The following is a 17,765-nucleotide window of genomic DNA, read 5'->3' on the forward strand; positions in this document are numbered from 1 at the left end:
AGGACGGGAACGTTAAGGCAACTAGGAGTAGCTGCCATTAGGAGAGGGGGATTTTTGTGTAATTGGATGGGGGTGACAGGATGAAGGCAGTGTAACTCAGGCAAGCGCCAAACCTGCATGGGTTGTATTCCAGAACATTGCAGAAATTCTGGGATCTGTGTTGTGTAAGAGCAGAGAAATAGAAGGAGGGTTATTTATTCTCCTCCTTTTCGTATTTGTCCATCTTTCTACCATTTGTAATCATACCATTGGAGGGCTCCACAACATTAAATGAATCCAGAATTACCGTATAAGATAACTGTTACCTCGCTCCTATTTCACAGGTCGCTGGTAGGCTGCAGGAATTGAACGAGGGATTAAATTTACCCAAGAAGTATTTTGAACAACTGTGGGTTCAGGAGTTGGGCTTTACAAAGGGCAAGCTGAAGATCTTGGTTGGTCTGGGTGAACCCCCAAGTTCCTATGGGAGGTTGGTGGTAAATGCCAGTCAGCGCGGAGTGATGGGAACAGGGACCGGGAGGGCTGGGGTTAGATATTTTTAGTTCTTGTAACTTACTGAGCGATATTACAGAAGTCATGCTGCTACTGGTAGGGATTAAAAAAGCCGACAGTACTAGATCTTTAGTTTTGAGAAACTTTGTATTAAAGCATCTTTAAATATTAATATTGTTTTCTAATATTTTTCTGTTGCTTTTGCTTGCTCCTCCCTACGTTTCTGTTCATTTTTTTTTTACCTTTGGAGGGGAGTGTGTGTTTAGGTTCAGTCCTGCTGCTGCTGTTTTAGAGCATCACTTTCCTGCCCTGTCCGGAGCCTGCCCTTGAGCTCTGCTCCGAGGCGAGTGGCCGGGAAACTTTTGTGATGTTTTACAAAGGCTGGGGAAAACACCCCACAAGACAAAAATAAATACTGCTTGAAAGTGAAAATATTTCCTTCTCCTTCCACCTTATAGCATCCAATGTGACAGGAGAGCTTTTCTAAGGGAAGGTTCCTCCCGCGTCTCGGCCGGTTGTGTTGCTGCACCTTTTCATTCATAAAATTGGCTGGTTTTAGACACGCAGGATTTACTGCAGATGGAGAAGATGGGTGAGTTCTTCTGAAGGCCATTTCCAGCCCCGGATTTTCTCATGCGTGGCTATTTCGGTTTGGCTCGAAGCTTTTTAGGTAGAATTTCAGGGGGCTGTTCATCAACACTGGGTTTTCCTTTCTTGCCCCAGCCCTGCGTGTGTCTGTGTGGGTGAGATGGAAATTGGGAGAGAAGGGATCACTCTCAAAGGAACTCAAAGCCTTGCTGTGAATGCCTGAATCTGGAAAATTAGTAACTGAAGAAATGTGTTAAAGGAAAGATATTGCCTCAAAAGTGTTTTTTAATTTATTTGGACAATCAGCTTGAATAATTTATTGGAATATTTCATAATGTACCAGTAAATGGACTGCTGGGAACATTCAGAAAAAATAATTAAGTCTTAGTAACCAGGCACCTCAGTACAGCATTTTTATGGGTGTAAAATCTTGGATCTTGGAAAAATGTGTGTGTAAATACACAAGCTGGTCCCAGGGGGTCCTGTGCACCAAACTCCAGGTGTCTGGATGAATTCCTGCCTCCCCAGAAGTCTCTGGGTCGTTCCTGATGCCATTAGCCATGGATGGGCCAAGCACCCACCCTCTTCTTCGACTCCACCTGGGCGGGGAGTCTTCATCACAATTTTCAAAAAGGTTTTCTTGTTAGAGGTTGAAGAACCGCATGAAGAACCAAAATAAATTCTAGCGTTTACCAATTTCATTATATCCTCAGATGACTATACTCAGTTGTAAAATAGAATTGGCAAGGTTTTTGGTGGAAGGAAGAGCCGAATGGCTCCTGCTGTGCTTCAGCAGCCCAGATGTGCCAGTGTGGAAGCATCTTTATTGATGGAGATGAGGATGAGGTGCAGTGCTCTTGGAGAACTGGTACTGGTGAGGCAGAGGAGCGGTCCCGGGTGTGGAGTTGGCAGCGCGGGGTGCGGAGCGTGTCCGATGCCTGGGTGGATGCTCTTACCTACAGCCCCTTATTAACGGGACTGGAGCCTGGGAGAGTCCCAGTGCTTGTGATCGGCTTCCAGTTCCGCCACTGATTTCCAGGTGACCTTGGACAAATTATTTTCCCTTTCTAGCTCTCTGCGGAGAAACTTTTCCACTTGAATCCTGACATCTCCAAGATGATGATAGTTTAATATTTTTTCATTCCATCAACATGTGGATAATGATTAATTTTAGCAAAGGTCTTGAAGTAGTAGGTTTATTAAAAAAAAATAATTAGAGAATACTTGCTGCTTTTTGAATACCCTTTAATAACTAATTGAAACGCGCAGCAAGGGGAAGGAGTGAACACCAGTTCTTGGTTCTGCTTCCTACACGGGCTTCTACAGCAGAAAATTTTTCCAAAATAGGCAAACTGGAGCCTGAACTCACCCAAAAAGCAGATGTGCTGGCACCCTCATTCTGTGTGGCTGGTTTGGGGGAATTCTTTTGCTGTTTTTCTTTTTTAATTTTTTTTTTTTTAGCAGACATTCCTGCAGTCTAAACTTCATTTTCCCAATGAACACAACAAAACCCCTCCTTGGTGAATGCTGAACAGATGTTTAGGAAATATTATTGTGTCCTCACGTGAAATTTTTTTTTCATTGAGTCTTTCTTCCTACTGAGAAAAACAGTAAATCCTAAAAGTGGAAATCCTGGTTATTCTCACTGTTTTACATCGACTGGACTCCCCCACACACCCACCTTTAACCGCTGCTCCTTGCTGTGGGCACGTCGGTTGTGGGATGCTGTGGGTCTCAGTGGGGCTCTATTCCAGACTGTCGGTCTGTGTGGTTTAGTTTTGTTTTGGTTTTTTTAAAATAAAACTGGCTGTCTGAACTATCATGGGTAGTTAGGTATGTGTGTGCTGAGCAAAGGTTATGGGCTGGCTGTTGGAACTGCAAAGTGTGGCTTGGCATCGTAAGGACGTGTGATGCTGGGCTAGCAAAGATTTAAAACCCAATATACAGGTCTGAGTTAAGGAATTAGATAAATATTTCCATTCCCATCCTTTCAGGTTATATCCTAATTTTGTCCATTATCTTACTATGGGATAATTAACGGGGAAAACAAACAAAGTGTCCGGGCAGGGAAGAACTTTGCAGGGAGGGAAAGCCGCGGGGTGCTGTTACATGTGGATATTAAGTGAGCATCGCAACAGCCCCACGAGTAAGTACCACGTTGAAACAAGAGCAGCTGCTGCCGAGAGTGGGGCAGCGGAACAGCGTGGAGTACGCAGCGAGGCAGGCTGCTCGCCTGCTTTATCGCTGTCGCATCAAAGCGTCTCGTGATTTATTAATGGTCCGGATCTTTGCAAAACCACTGTGATGTGCAACTGAGGACATGTGCTGGTTTTTTAGGTTATTTTGGTTTGTTTTTTTAAATTGGTTTTGGTTCGTGTCTTTTTTTTTTTTTTTTTTTTTTTTTTTTAAATACTCACTTAGCAGATTAGTTGGTTGCTTCCAGTTGCCGGTTGTGTAATTGTGCATACAAATCAGGCGTTCATTTGTGCCTTCGGTTTTTTTCCTTTTTTTTTTTTTTTTTTTTTTTTTTTATGCTGTGTCCCTGAGCTACTTTGGTTTCTAAATTCAGGCCTTACATATTTATCTGTGCCATTCAATTAGACCACATCCCCAATGCTGCTATATAGTTTCACAGTATGTGGGAAATTTGGTAATTAAATGCATGCAAATGCTGCAAGAATAGAATAAATTAATTTTCCTTAATATCAGCAGGCTATTCTGTGATGTTTCTAGAGATAACGTGACCAAGATACTGGCTTTTCTCTCCCCTTTTTGCCACCTTTTTTGAGTTTTTATTGGATTACTCTAGAAATAACCTGGTCCAAGTTCATATGAAAAGAATCCCAACCCGTGGAGTTACAGGAGGGAGATGTATCCTTAAGTTTTTTTGGCTTTCCAAAATAAAACCTGAGACGGATGCATCATGAAGTCCTACACGTGTGGCGCAGCTTTGGATGTGCCGGTGAATTGGAGCCCTGGGGATGCGTGTAAATGGCAGTGCCAGGGCTGGAGCCAAGCAAGGAATAATGGGAAGTGGCTTGGAGGGACAGTTTGCACTGGGTGGTCTGGCTTTTGGAAATGGCCCAGGTATTATTTGGGTATTTTTGGAAGTACCCCAGGTATTTGTTTTTTGTTTTTTTTTTTAAATACCTTGGGTATTATTTGACTTCTTTTTTAAAATACCCTAGGTATTATTTGTTTGGTGTTGGTTTTTTTTTTTTTAATTACCACAGGTATTATTTGATTTGTGCTTTTATTAAATACCCAAGGTATTATTTGGGTTGGTTTTTTTTTTTAAATATCACAGGTATTATTTGGTTTTATTTTTTTGGAAATACCCCAGGTGCTGTATTAAAGGCTGGCATCTCCAGGTAGTCTTAAAAAAAAGGACTCTTATTTCTGTGCTGTATTTATTGATGAAGTCTGCTGCAGTCCATGGAAGGTTGTGGTTCTTGGGTTCGGAGTGTGCCGGTTGCTGAGGTTGAGGAATGTCTCCCAGCTCATCGGTATGGATGGGAGCGGGACATCATTCCTGTGATGTCTCTGGCTCCTGGGAGGTTTTCCCATGTGCATACAGCACAGTCTCCAAAGCCAGGGGCTGTGCAGACCGTTGGTGGCAAACCCTGTGCTGAAATACCTGAATTTTAACCATGCCGTCCCGTATCATAGTTTTCAAGGAATTTGAAAGTCGTTCTGCTTTTGGAGATCCCAAACCTTTAATACATATTTTGATGCTCTGTGCGTGTTGGCTTAAACTGACCTTCCTGATGCTCTTTTTTTTTTTTTCCTTACTTTAAGGGACCTGATAGCGTTTCTGTGCTGTATTCCTGTGGTTATTTTGCCTTTCCTCTGGAATTCGTTGCCACTTTGGTGTTTGGTTGCTCCCCAAAGTGCCAAGCCGTGCCGGGGCTGGGTTGTATTCCAACCTGCAGTACTGCAGTGCCGTTGCATCAGTGCAGGGTTGCTGGAATTCCTCTCCTCTCTTGGCCTCTTCCTGGAGTGTGGAAAAGCTTGAAAGAGGTACCAGGAGCTCAGAAATGCAATATATTCTTGCTGCTGGTTCTCGAGCGAGAGCTTGGCACCAGGTGCAGAGCTGCAGAGGGTTTGTAGGCGGCTGGATTCAGGGAAGCGAGCATCCGCGCGGCTCTGCTCCTTTGTGGGGACAGTGTAAAATCCTGTCAGAAGCCCATGCTCCTTGGTGGGTTGGAAGCTCTGTGAGGGTTCCCTTGGCTGTGCCTCGTCTGCTTCCCTTTCCTTTTTATTGTGGACAAGCGCTTTTGCATTTTTTATTATTTTTTTTTACGTTTACATCTGATTTTTACGTTGGCGTTTGCATCTGACCTTTACGTTGCATCTGATGCAAAGACAACTCCGCATCTAACCCGCGGTATTCTAGAACCTTAACTTTCAGGAATTACTGTCAGACTTGTCTTTTGACATTATTTCACTCGTAGGGCCTGAAATGAGTGGAACCCCCCTGCTAATTAGATAGATGTTAAACGAAAGGGTGAGATGTGACATCCCGTAGCTGAGATGCGGTGTAGAAGCGGAGCCTACCAGGGTCTTGGTGCTGCCTCCAGAAGCGCTCGGGGTGCTCCCTGGCACACCTAGTCCCACGCACACCGAAGTTATTAAGGAAATTTCTCCTTAGCTGCAGTAATATCCGATAGGACACGAAGGAGCGTGTGGGTTCTTTAAAAGAAGTCGGCATGTTCCGCGCGTGTTGGTCGCCGCGCTCTCCCGTGAGCCCAGCCCCGCATCCCTGTTCCGTTGTGCGGTGCTGCAGCATCACCGCGCCGCATGCCTCGCTGGTAGCAGGGGGGACATGTGTCCCGAGGCTGAACACCTCATCCTGCGATCGCATCCCACTTGGAATTTTTGGCTAATAACCAGGTTGCTGGAGAGCAATGCCCGGTAGACTCAGTTTTGCAGGAAAACACTCTTTTTTTGCTAAAGTTGCTTCTCTGAATGGGTTCTGTAGTCTGGGTGGGTGGCGGGGGGGCCCAGGGGGCACCCAGCGCAGGGTGGGTGTTGCAGAGCCAGGGGTGCTGGGGAGAACCTGGCCGATGTGTGTGGGGTGATGGGCAGGTCCAGCCCCGACGTGCATCTGCCGTAGCTTGTGCTGGGGGTCCGAGGATGCCAAGCGCGGCGTTGCTTTTGGCTCTCGGGTGCCGCGTGCTTGTCTGCCTGTGCGTGCAGTGACTGACTTTGTTCTGCCTGTGCTCTTTGCTCCCCTGCAGAGCTGACCTGTCCGGGGTGCAACATCACTAAAGAAGCTGCTGCAGGATGAAAAGATGGCAGCACGGCTGCTCGCACCACCGGGCCCTGATAGTTTTAAACCCTTCACTCCGGAGTCTCTGGCTAACATTGAGAAACACATCGCAGAATTGAAAAGGAAGCAGCGGTCGAAGCAAGACAGCAGCCACCGGGATGATGATGAAGACAGCAAACCAAAACCAAACAGTGACCTTGAGGCGGGGAAGAATTTGCCTTTCATCTACGGGGACATCCCCAAAGGCCTGGTTGCTGTACCGCTGGAGGACTTTGACCCTTATTATATGACCCAGAAAGTGAGTCTGCAAGAAAGAAGTCGCTAAACCGCCTTTTTCTTAGGAAATTTCAGGTTTGGGTATGGTTTGAGTAGAAGACAAAGAGTGGAGTCTTTGGATGGGGCTTGTTTGCTTTGTGTGTTCTATATTTTTCTTTGAGGTTTAATAGAGATCAGCCTTTAAGCACCTGCTTGGATGGTGTTGGGAGAACAAGGTCTGGAAATTAAAAATAGATAAAGTTGTGCTAATGTGCCGATTTTAACCGTGAGGGCAATAAGAAGAATTTAATGGAGAGGTAACCATAACGGTTTTAACTGTGTATTTCATTACTTGCATGGAATTCAGTCTGAATTTTACCGTTACGAACCAGCCGGACGTGGAATCATGCCCCAAAAAGAAGTGAGATAAACTAATTAAGCCGCTTTCATCTTGGTAATTTTTATTTTTAAAAATATTTGTCTGTGGAATTAAGGTGATAGGGCGGGAGGCGTTTGTGGGTGTGTAAAGAAATGGTGTCATGAGGGAAGTGGTGAGCAAGCAAACGCTGTGCTGGAATTGGAGGGGAGGGGTCTTCTGCTGGTGAAATAAGAAAGAGCATGATCACTGGTTTTCTTCGAAGGCTAGATGACTTAAAGCCATGGCTTGTTTCTACTGTTTAATTTCATTGTTTTCTTTGCTAGAACTTTAATTTGGATAAGCTGAGATAATTACCGGCTCTGACTCCAGGCTTGGCTGTGCCACTTGAGAAGCTGGAGGTTTGACTGCGGATGTGACAGCAGTTGTGATGTGACCATTCAGAACTCGGGCAGTCACGTCAAATCAGCAACTTGGCACAGGGAACAAAACATTTTCTGCCTTCGTGTTGGGGCAGACGTTCCTTGTCGCACTCAGAAGCGATTCTGTGACTGGCAGGGTGTTATTTGCGTGGAATCAACCGAATTTGCTGCCAACGTTGGGTATAACTGATTGTTCTTTTCTGCGTTTGCATTAGGGAGTTTAATGCTTATTTGTTGTGTTGGTGGTGCTGGGAGTACTGGTACCAGCTCGGCACAGGGCTTCGAAATACGGTGCTTGTGTACATGTGGAATGCCAGGCGGATCGGTGGTGTCCAGGTGGATGTTGTACTTACGGAAGAACATTGACACCTGAGGTTGCCAGTGAGAAGATGGCTTACATTATCCCTCAGAAATATCTTCTCTTCATTAAAGAAATATTTTCTTTTGATCAAACAAATCCGGTGTTGCCTGGTTGTGGCGCGGGCAGGCCGCAAGGAGGAGACACGTGGCTGAAGAGCAGTTCCCAGCATCAACCCTGTTGATTGCGCCTGAGCAAAGGAGGTGCTGTGAAATGTTGCTGCAAATCCGAGTGGGAGTGTTTGGTGCTCTCGTGGTGCTCGTGTGGTTGAAGGGACAGTGTGTGCGGGAGAATCAGGCCGTATTTTTCCCAGCAGAGGTAGGAGAGCGGTGCTGAGAGGGCGGTGGGCGCTGCCGTGTCCTGGAAAGCTGGGCAGAAGCTCCTTGGTTGTCTCAATGTCCCACCTGAAGCAGGAGGCAGAGGGGAACCCCGTTAGCTCCATCCCTCTCCCTATTTCCCTCCCAGCATGGAATAAATCATTTTTTGAGAAAAATAAGGCACGTGCCCAGTGTCAAAGGCATCTGCCATGTCTGCAGAAGGGCACTGTGCGTTCCAACAGGATCCCTTGGCCAGTGTGCTGCCAGGCGGAGCTGCCAAGCGATGGAGGGGAAGGTTCTGGAGATGGGACACCAACTGGCACAACCCCACCAGCCTCAGACATGCTGTTCGTGTGCAAAGAGCCTCACTCTTCCCATAAACGCTGGGTTAGCGTTTCACCGCCTCTTTCTTTTCATCCCCTTCAGTACGACGATAGTTTAGGTGCGTGCTACTTCTTTGCTGCTTCAAATAGGCAGTGACTTCCCTCAAATAATTATTTTTTTTTAAGGCCATTAAAAAAGGCCCCTTCTCTGAATCATCGGGAACTGTGAATCTGCTTGAATCATGGGCATTTTTCCAAGATTTTTTTTTTCTCTCCCCCCCCCCTCTCTCCAGCATTTGCCAGAAGGCTTTGCATCATAAGTCTTTTCTTTTAAAGCTGGACGTAAAGCGTGCGTAGGAACACATCAGCTGGTGGCTTTTCCTTGCAGTAGGACGCGGTGCTCTTGGTTGATCTAAGAAAACTGAAACTGCGTTTGAACTGAGAAGCTGAACTTCCCAGTGGCCTGGTAACTGATATTGAAAGGAGAAACAGTGTGACCTAGAAAGGGACCTGTGGTACAGAGGGCATCAAAATTCCTGGGTTCTGTGCCCTGCAAGCGATGGTTTTGTCCGAGCTGCTTCTCTTTGCTCTGTTTGATTTTGCAAAATGGGAGTAGTGACTCTTAGGGATGTCCGTTTGCTCGCAGATAGCAGATTTGGGAGCTAATTTAGCTCCTTTTTGCCTTTAGGTGAGTACCAGGGAGAATTTTTTCACGAATCTTTGTTTTGCAAATAGGAATCACCTTCCAATTCCTGGCCTGAAGCATGTGGCAGAAGCAATACTTGCCCATGATATTTGTTGTGGAAACCTGGAACATTTAAATTTAAAAAAAAAAAACAACAAAAGACAGGTGCATGAACTTCTGTGTGCAAACAAAATTGAGGAAAGGCACCGATCTAAGCATCCCTAGCAATGACAGCAGAGCAGCTGGTTGCCTTGTAGTTGCGTCTTCCTTTGGTGTTGGCTTAAGCAAGAGGTGGGGACCATCACCCTCTTTTATTTCTGCAGCCTTATTAGTGTTTCTATTTTTTTAATGCTTTTCCATTTTTTGAGCCCCTTTTTCCTTCTTTTCCATTTACGGCCTAGGCTAGCGCTCCTACTAAACAACCGCCTGCCTTTTTTTTTCCCCACTGAACATGACTTTTCCCAGGTTGGGACCGTTTTCCTCGACCAACTTCCATTTCACTCGGTATGAATCTCCTGCTTGCTGCAGCACCGGGTAACGGTGGTAGCGCTCCGACGATGGCTCCGTTGGCGAGGCAGTAGAAGATCCCTGAATATTCTGGGAGTTGAGATGATATATAAGCTTAGGTGGATGGATGGCAATGGAAAAATCAACCCTGCGGTGGTAGAAGGCTGGCTGTAGATCCTAGTGGGCTTGTCTGGAGGTCACCTATAGCTTGCTGCTGAGCACCTGAGGATCCTTCTCGCCTGTACGTGCCAGCGGAGTGACTTGCAACTCCGTCAAGTCACATGCAGGGTTTGGAAATGGGCCCTCCCGGTCCAGAATGTCACCTTGGCTGCCTGGACCTGGGATGATGGCAGGGATGCGAGGGCGGCCAGCAGGAGGCATGGCTGGCTCTAGCATGTGCGTCAGGGACTCGTGGCTCCTGGCTTCCGTAAGACAAGGTCCTGACGCCGTTCATGGGTTTTGCATTTGAAGTCACTGAAACAGAGGGGAGAATCGGGACCATCTCAGAAATCAGCCTTTTATTTCCAAAAGCAATGCCTTTGCCAAAAGAAGCAAAAATAAAGACCTTTTCCAGGTCTTGTGCGTTTAATGTTGGGTTTTTTTTCTTCCACTCCATCTTTCCAGTAGGCTTAAAGGGGAAAGGGAGCGTGCCCTTCCTCCACCCTCCCTGCTGTCAGGATGGAATGAAGAAACGGGACTGTAATCCCTGTCCATCGTCTTCTCCGCTCCTTTCTGGCTGTTGGATGGGAGGCAAGGTGTAACGCCGTGGCACGTAGGGCTTCCCTGCCACAGCCAGGGTGTGCTGAGCACAGCATGGACCAGCAGGCCAGAGGGTCCCTGCTGGTCGCCTCCACAGCCGCAGCCCACTGGTGACCAGTGGAAAACGGGAGGATTGTTTCCACATCCGAGGCGGAATGAATTTCCTTGCGCTTGCAGATCGTGATGTCCTTAAGGCTTAAATCCAGATCAGTTCCTCAGTATTGCGTCTTAAGCAATATCTGTTTTCTAGAAGACATATTTCAGGAATGTTTTATTGAATGATTTCAGAAAATGTCAAGGGTTTTTCCGATGTTGGGCTTGAAACAAGAGGTTAAAACAACAGCAAAATGTGGCAGGTACTTTTTTTTTTTCCCCGTAAGCTTTTCAGTGCTGAAGATGAAGCCACTAAGCCAGAATAAATTTGTCCCCTTTTTTAGGGGATGGAAAAGTAAATAATGTGGTTTCTGTTCGAGGCAGTACACCTCTGTGAGCCAAAACCGACTCGAAAAAAATTTTTGCATTGACGTTTAATTCCGTATAGACTTTTCCAGCCTCCAGGGTGCCAGCGTTCCCTGGAAATTCGTTTTGAAAATAGCTGCGTGGAAGTAGCTTGCTCAGGGTGTCGTCAGAAACTTGCTTAACGTCGGGAGTAAGGCAGTCGTCACACTGCTGCCGTAGGAACCTGGTTCCATATGTTCTGAGGCTGGTGGTAAAGCTCTTTTCTTCTTCAGTCTCCTGCCCACTCCTCCTCGCTTCTCCGCCGTTACAGAATTGCTTAATGCAAAACCTGCGTGAAGCAGGAGCGGTTTAAACCCTCGTGTGACCGGGATGCTTCTTGCCATGCCTTGGTCAGTTCTGTCCTGCTCTCCAGCATGGCTTCTGTCCTGCTGGAGTTTTGCCAGTGGGTTTAGAGAAGACTTCCCTTTTTTGTGTTCTCTTTTCTTTTTCTACGAGAGCTCTTTTCCAAGGCTTCTGCAAAGCGCAGGTTCCCAGCCAACATTTGGAAAACCAACGTGGACGGAGCCTTTTTTGCCACTTTTTACCAACAAACAGAGACTCTGGAAAGTTCAGCCGGACTTTTTTCTCTCCGTGAGCGGCTGCAAAATGCCTTTTGCCAGGTATCCCTGTCTCTGCCTTTCGAGATCTTAAAAAGGGCTTAAGGATGTTCTTGGACCCAAACCAGCAAATGTTTTAAGAGCGTGCAGCCATTTTGAAATGGAGATTTAATATGTCAACAGCATCAAGAACCACCCCCCCTCAGGTTAAGGTTTGAAATTGCCAAATGCTTTTTGGCTTTTGTGCTTTTCTTTCTATTGAGGAGGCCAAGCGGAGATTTACCCAGGATTTTATCAGGTACGCGGGAGAACCAGAGCCACGGATCTTGGAATTGATGAGCAGACTGGGATGTACTGGGACCTTAGTGCTGTGGTGGTTGTTGGGCTTTATAGAGAGGGATAATTTCAACACTCATTATGGTCTAGAAAGAGAAAGCCAGGCAAAGCATGGAAGGGAAAACACAGAGCTGCCTTAGGTGAGGTCCCATCCCAGACAAAGGGCTGAGCTGGCCAGCAGCATGTGGAGTCCAGGGCTGGGAGGCAGCTGCCCTGATCGTTGGGTGAAAACAACAGGGAATGCCAAAATTCGGGGTCGATCCTGGTGAAAGAGCCCTTGGAAACGTTGTGTTCCCTTGTAAGCCATCCAGTGTGCCCAGGCCACCAGCTGGGACCCTCCATGCCGAGGGCTTTGTGTCTTCCTTCTCCAGTTGAGCCTGGCTCTTCCAGTACCGCTCCAAGCTCCGCGCTGGGTTACGTCTCGGCAGGATGGTTTTGCTGCTGGCTGAGCTGGATCTGAGCAAACCAGGGGGCTCCTGGCCAGAGATCTTTTCCCCGTGTGGAAATGGAGGCACCATGAAACGGAGCCACCTCCCAGAAGCACCGCCTGGGCTTTGGGAGGGAATTTCTGCCTTTACGTGGGCACAAGGCGAGCTGGACACTGTGCAGCACGGTCATGGCAGGGATGTCAGGGCTTCAAAAAGATGTGGGAGAGCTGAGAGCTCCGTGTTCTGCTTAAGGACACGACCGAAGCCCGTGAGCATCCCAGCGCGATGGGGATCCTGCTCCGAAGCCTCCACAGGGGATGGTGATAGATTTTAAAATTAATGTTATGTGAGTCCTGGAAAGTTTGTGGTGTCTGGGAAGGAGAGACCTGGTTCTTACAATTGGGTGTCCCTTGACCACTCTGTAATCCACACTTTTGAAAACCTTAACGGCCTTTTAGCATATTATTAGATGCCAAGGTAATCTGTTCATAAATGCTTGATGCTGCAATTTCAGAGCTGTCCAGGGTTATCTTTAAAGTGCTTTTGTTGCGAGATGCATTAGTGGTTACGCTAACTAATCTTTCTCGGAGCTGAACCACAGTCTCATTTTGATTTCCTTTTCAAATAATTTACTGCTCAATGGTCTAATTGAGCCAAACGAGCTCGAAGACGTTGTTTCACTTCCTAGGAGGGAAATGACAAATTTCGGAAGAGTGAGTCTCCTGGGGAAGCACAGTGACTGCGTTGGCAGAAAGCCCTCGTGGATTCCCTTGTGTCGGACTCCGGGAGGCTGGGGGCTGTGCCAAACGGTGGGCTGGTGCTGGGGAGCGAGCCTGCGGCGAGTCCGGCTTTGCTCTATCCCCCTGCACCCCCCTGGGTTTCATCCTGCCTCGCCGATGCTGCAGCATCCCAGAGGGAATGGGAGAATGGTGCCAGGGAAAAAGCTTTGGCTTTTCAGTGCACACAAATTGCTTTTCTTTTTTCTTTTTCGTTTATTTTCTTTCTTTCCCTTTTTTTTTTTTTTTCTTCGAGCGGTAGGTGCATGGAGTGTGCTGGTATGAAGCAACCACGGTTCTAATTTTGCCTCGCCAGATGGCTGTGGGTGATTTTCCCAGTGCTTTTTGAGATGTGTGTTCACTAGCGGGGAGATGAAAGAGCGGGTCTGTATTTTCAAGCTGGGGATGGAGAGCTGAGATCGGTCCTGCCTCACGTTTCCATGATTCATTCCACAGGTTTCCGCAGAAAGTAGAAAAACTTAACATCTTGCTAATTAAAAGGCACCGAGAGCGCGTGATTCTGGAGCTGGCGCAGCGATGTGGAATGGGCTCAAAACTGGGGGCGATGGGTGTCTGACTTGTGTCTGCTGGGGGGTGGGGGGGGGCTCCACCGTGACGTTTTCTTGCTGCTCACCTGTCCCGTCTTTCTTCGCCGGTGAGATGCTCCCATGTAAAAAAGCGCGGTGGCTGGCGGTAGCTGTTAGCGAGGTTTGGGAAGGAGCCGCTGGCTACGCCGACGCGGTGCCGTAAAGATGCTCTCGGGCAGTGGCAGCCACCCTGGGTTCAGCTGCCAATTCTGCTCCTGAATTTGTGGTCCTGAGTTGCTTTGGGCCTCGGTTCTTAGCTGTTAGATAGGGGTGACAGCGCTTCCACCCTGGCACCGTGCGCTCTGGGATGGGAGATTTTGCTTCTGCTCCTCTGAGGTGTCTGGGAAAATTGATGGTTTTGAGTAGAATTATTCATGATGTACCAGTAGGTATGTTTTACCCTAATGGGAACTTCAGAAAGGAGATAATCCTTCGGAAAAAAAAAAAAAAAAAAGCAGAAAATGCTATTTTTTAACCATGGAAGTTCGTCTTTTTTTGTACAATTCGTGCTTTGATTTTCATGCATTAACTCTCTCTCTCTCTCTTTTTCTTTGTTTCTCCACAGACCTTTGTAGTACTAAACAGAGGGAAAACACTCTTCCGATTTAGTGCCACACCTGCCTTGTACATTTTAAGTCCTTTTAATCTGTTTAGAAGAATAGCTATTAAAATTTTGATACATTCATATCCTTTTGATGACGGGAGTTCTTTTCACCTTTGTATGTTGGTGGAAAAATCTCTCGGCGGTTGTCTGCCTGCTCGGTTCAAATAGCGGGTCTGAATTACAGCCTGGGGAAGTTGGGCTGGCCGCTAAAATGTGCTTTTTTTTGAATGAGAAAAATTCATTCAAATAGGTACATCCAACCAAGAAAACTTTTATTTATTCTCCCTGCTAAATCGTACCTGTCCGTGCCCGTTTTTCCATCAGTGCATTCATAAATTTTGGGACATGTACGATTTAAGGTTACGCTTAGTGAAGAGGACTTGAGCTTGATCTAGCTGCTAAAATGGTGAAATAAAATTATTAGCTGGAGAAGGAGCCAAAGATACCTTTGTGTTAATTAGGGGCTGACTGATTCCTTGCTCTTTTGGCATCCCTCAAACTTCCTTCTAATGGCAAGGCTGTTCTAGAATGTTCCGCTGCCGGGCTTCCGACAGCTCTGAGAGCTTCGGAGTCATCGTTGGCATGTGTCCTTAGGAGAGGAAAACCCAACCCAACAGTAATATATTGACTGAGCTGCTTTGCCCTCTATTTATTTATTTTTAGGAAGCAACTCTTAAACGAAAACACCTTTGTTTGTTGTTTCAGAGGCTCCTCTAAGCTTCCTGCATGGCATATGAAGAAAAAAGCTTTTCCATCTTTTCAAAGTCGCCTGGGGAACTGAGGGCTGGGAATGTTTTCTTTGGCTCGTGTGTCATTTCTCGTAGGCTTTCCTCCCCTCTGGATGTGCCAGGATGCAGCTGGGAGATGCAGATCTGCCGGTGGATCTTGGGTCTTGACCGAAGATCCATCTGAGTCTGCTCAAAAAGTTCTGGGAATCAAACCAGCTTTGGTTCTGACCCTGGATTTCCCCATCCTGCTAATAATCCAGTAGTTAAAATCCACACTGGCTTTAAATTCTGAAATCGCGCTGTCCCTGCAACGCTCCTCAAACCAGTTGTCCAGCACCTTCCATCTGGGAATGTGACACACGAGGTGCTGAGCGCCCAGGGAGGGGGGCAAAGATGTTCAGAAATATTCATGGGATTTTCTCCCAGAAAAATCCTGGGTGCCCACGGATCGCAGCGCTGCTCTCCTGCTGGATGTATTAGCAGACAGTATGTTTGATGCTACTGAATAGACGGGGATTAATTGGGGAGACGTTTTCATCAAGGCATGGGATTTTTTTTGAATTGCTAAGACACCCCAGAAAATCTAAAATAAATTGAACGGTGATGTAAAAATACTATTTATATACAGTCACCTCCGTCTTATTTCCTGTGACTGCTGGAAGCGTCTTGGCTCTTATTTGTAGTCCACAGGGGATAGACTGGAAATTGTTGAATTTATGAATTTTATGGCAGTTCAGCGATCTTTAGGGAGCCGTAAGGTGATGTAAAAAGCCACCCGTGTGTCCCTTTGATCCTTGACTTTGTTCCACAGTATTTAGCATGATCATTATGTGCACTATTTTGACCAACTGTGTATTCATGACTTTTAGTAACCCACCCGAATGGTCGAAGAATGTGGAGTAAGTAACGTTTTTTCTTCAGCATCTCATAGAATGTTGGTTTGCTTCTATCGAGCAACCTGCTCTTGCTCACGTTTACATTCGCACTCATACAAATCATCTTAAATAGCCGCTTTGTTTAGCTACCGTTTGTAATTCATCATGCAAAAACGTTTGTAATTTGTCTCTTTTCTTCGTATTTCTACAAACGTCTCAGCACATCTCTCTCTCCCTCCTAACAGGTATACATTCACTGGTATTTATACGTTTGAATCACTTGTGAAAATTATTGCGAGAGGTTTCTGTATAGACGGCTTTACTTTCCTCCGCGACCCCTGGAACTGGCTAGATTTCAGCGTGATCATGATGGCGTAAGTGGTGTTTTCGCATTATTTCAGGCGTTTGTGGCACGCGGGAGGGGGCGAGGCCTTAGGAGGAGGTGGGGGGTGTAAGGGGAAAAAAGAAATCGAGGAAAACTTGAGTGAATCCCCAAAAGATTTCTTTCTTCACTCTTCAAAAGAAAGCTTTAGCCTGACACGGAGTCACAGATTGAAAACGCAACTCCATGGAGTTAGTGGAGTTGCTGTTGCAAAAAATACAATTTTCTGAAAACTGCCTTTATTAATACAAAACTTTATAACAGCGCCTAGCATTTTAGATGGCTCACGTGCCAGAGGGGCGGCTCGTTCTGTTAAAAGTAGGACTAGGAGCCAAACAGCTTTAAATTCTAGTCTCTACCACTCCTTCCCTCCTCGGGCTTGCATGTTACAACATCCCAGGCTGCCACTTCAGGTTGACTGGTTACTAACCCGTTGCTGATGGAGACGCAGTGTTGGAAAAGGAGACCCTTGATTTTCCTTCCTCGTTCTTTTCTCTTGTGCCAGATCAGCTTACATGGGTCTGATAATGAGGATTCATGGGGATGTCTGAATTCACAGCTGAAACAGGAGGTGCACGCTAGATTTCTGGGTTGTGTTTTTTTTTTCCTTCCTGGCCTGCGTTGATCATTGTTTAGGCTTAGTGCCACTGCTGAAAACCAGGTGTATGTCACTAGTAGTCTGAATCGCCAGTAGAGGAGACTTTGTCTTTTTTTTTTTTTTTTTTTTTTTTTCCCTCTTCTCCATTTGTTTTTGAACATTGCACGTGTGCATGGTTGGGCTCCTGTAGAAAACAGCCGATGAAAACTCAGGGATCACGTAGGAGCGCTCAGGAGCCGAATTTTCAAGGGTTCAGAGCACTTGAATTTAATTGTAGTAACATGCTTTAATTATACAAAATGCCTTTTTTGGGGGGGGGCTGGATTCTGCACCCAAGGTTGTTGATTTCCCCGAGTTTCTGTTCTTTTTCTACTTGCCTTTTCCTTGTCTGTTTAAATTATATGCAAAGAGTTGGACATGGTAGACCAGAAGGCAAATAACCAGGAGCTTTTTTGCTTCAGAGCAGACGGGGATCTGCTGTGCAGGGTGTAAACACCCCTGCGTGGGTAAAGCTCCCAATTCCGCGCACACAGACCAAGTTTGACCTGTGAATTAGTTATTTCCTTTATTTCTCCATAAATTAACAAGTAGCAGCACGCCAGCTTTAAAAGGCTCGGTGCATTGGTCTTAAATAAACGTGCCAAATCTCCGTCTGCTCGGTAACCTCCTCGTTTCCAGGGAGGTTGCCTGTAGATTTCAAATACAATTTTATTTTATTTTTGTGTCAAGGGCTAGAGCAAGCCTGTGCCTTGCTTAAATCCCACTGAGAGGGGCTAAGTTTTATGAAGCACCTGAGCCCTTTCTGCACCAGGAAAGATATTGAATATTGTGCCTTTCTTTGCTTTTTCGTACCGTGTTGCTCCCCAGGCGGCACAGAGGAAATATTTTAAGTTCTGGTAAAACAGAACTTCATTAATTTTGCACCAAGCCTCTTATCCTCGGTGTATCTCGGGTTTATCCCCTGGTAAAATGGGGATAATCGCCCTGCCTGTGGCTCGCAAACAGGTCGTAAAGCGCAAAGGATGAAAATGAAGGGTGCTAA

General features: G+C 46.4%; 1 protein-coding gene across 8 annotated transcripts in view; it reads left to right on the forward strand.

The window, feature by feature from the left end:
* Positions 1-17,765, forward strand: part of SCN8A (sodium voltage-gated channel alpha subunit 8) — a 64,730-nt gene that overhangs the window by 11,216 nt on the left and 35,749 nt on the right. For 5 of the 8 annotated variants that reach the window (XM_056321839.1, XM_056321838.1, XM_056321842.1 and 2 more), the window contains exons 2-5: positions 6,321-6,650; positions 14,102-14,219; positions 15,677-15,767; positions 15,989-16,117. In XM_056321839.1, the coding sequence (XP_056177814.1) occupies positions 6,375-6,650; positions 14,102-14,219; positions 15,677-15,767; positions 15,989-16,117 (614 nt within the window). In that variant the 5' untranslated portion in view covers positions 6,321-6,374. Of the gene's footprint in view, positions 1-6,320; positions 6,651-14,101; positions 14,220-15,676; positions 15,768-15,988; positions 16,118-17,765 lie in introns of those variants that run through there. The other 3 variants (XM_056321843.1, XM_056321844.1, XM_056321845.1) reach the window with 2 other exon arrangements.

Source organism: Falco biarmicus, chromosome 19 (assembly GCF_023638135.1).
Source record: "Falco biarmicus isolate bFalBia1 chromosome 19, bFalBia1.pri, whole genome shotgun sequence".
Taxonomy (NCBI): Eukaryota; Metazoa; Chordata; class Aves; order Falconiformes; family Falconidae; genus Falco; species Falco biarmicus.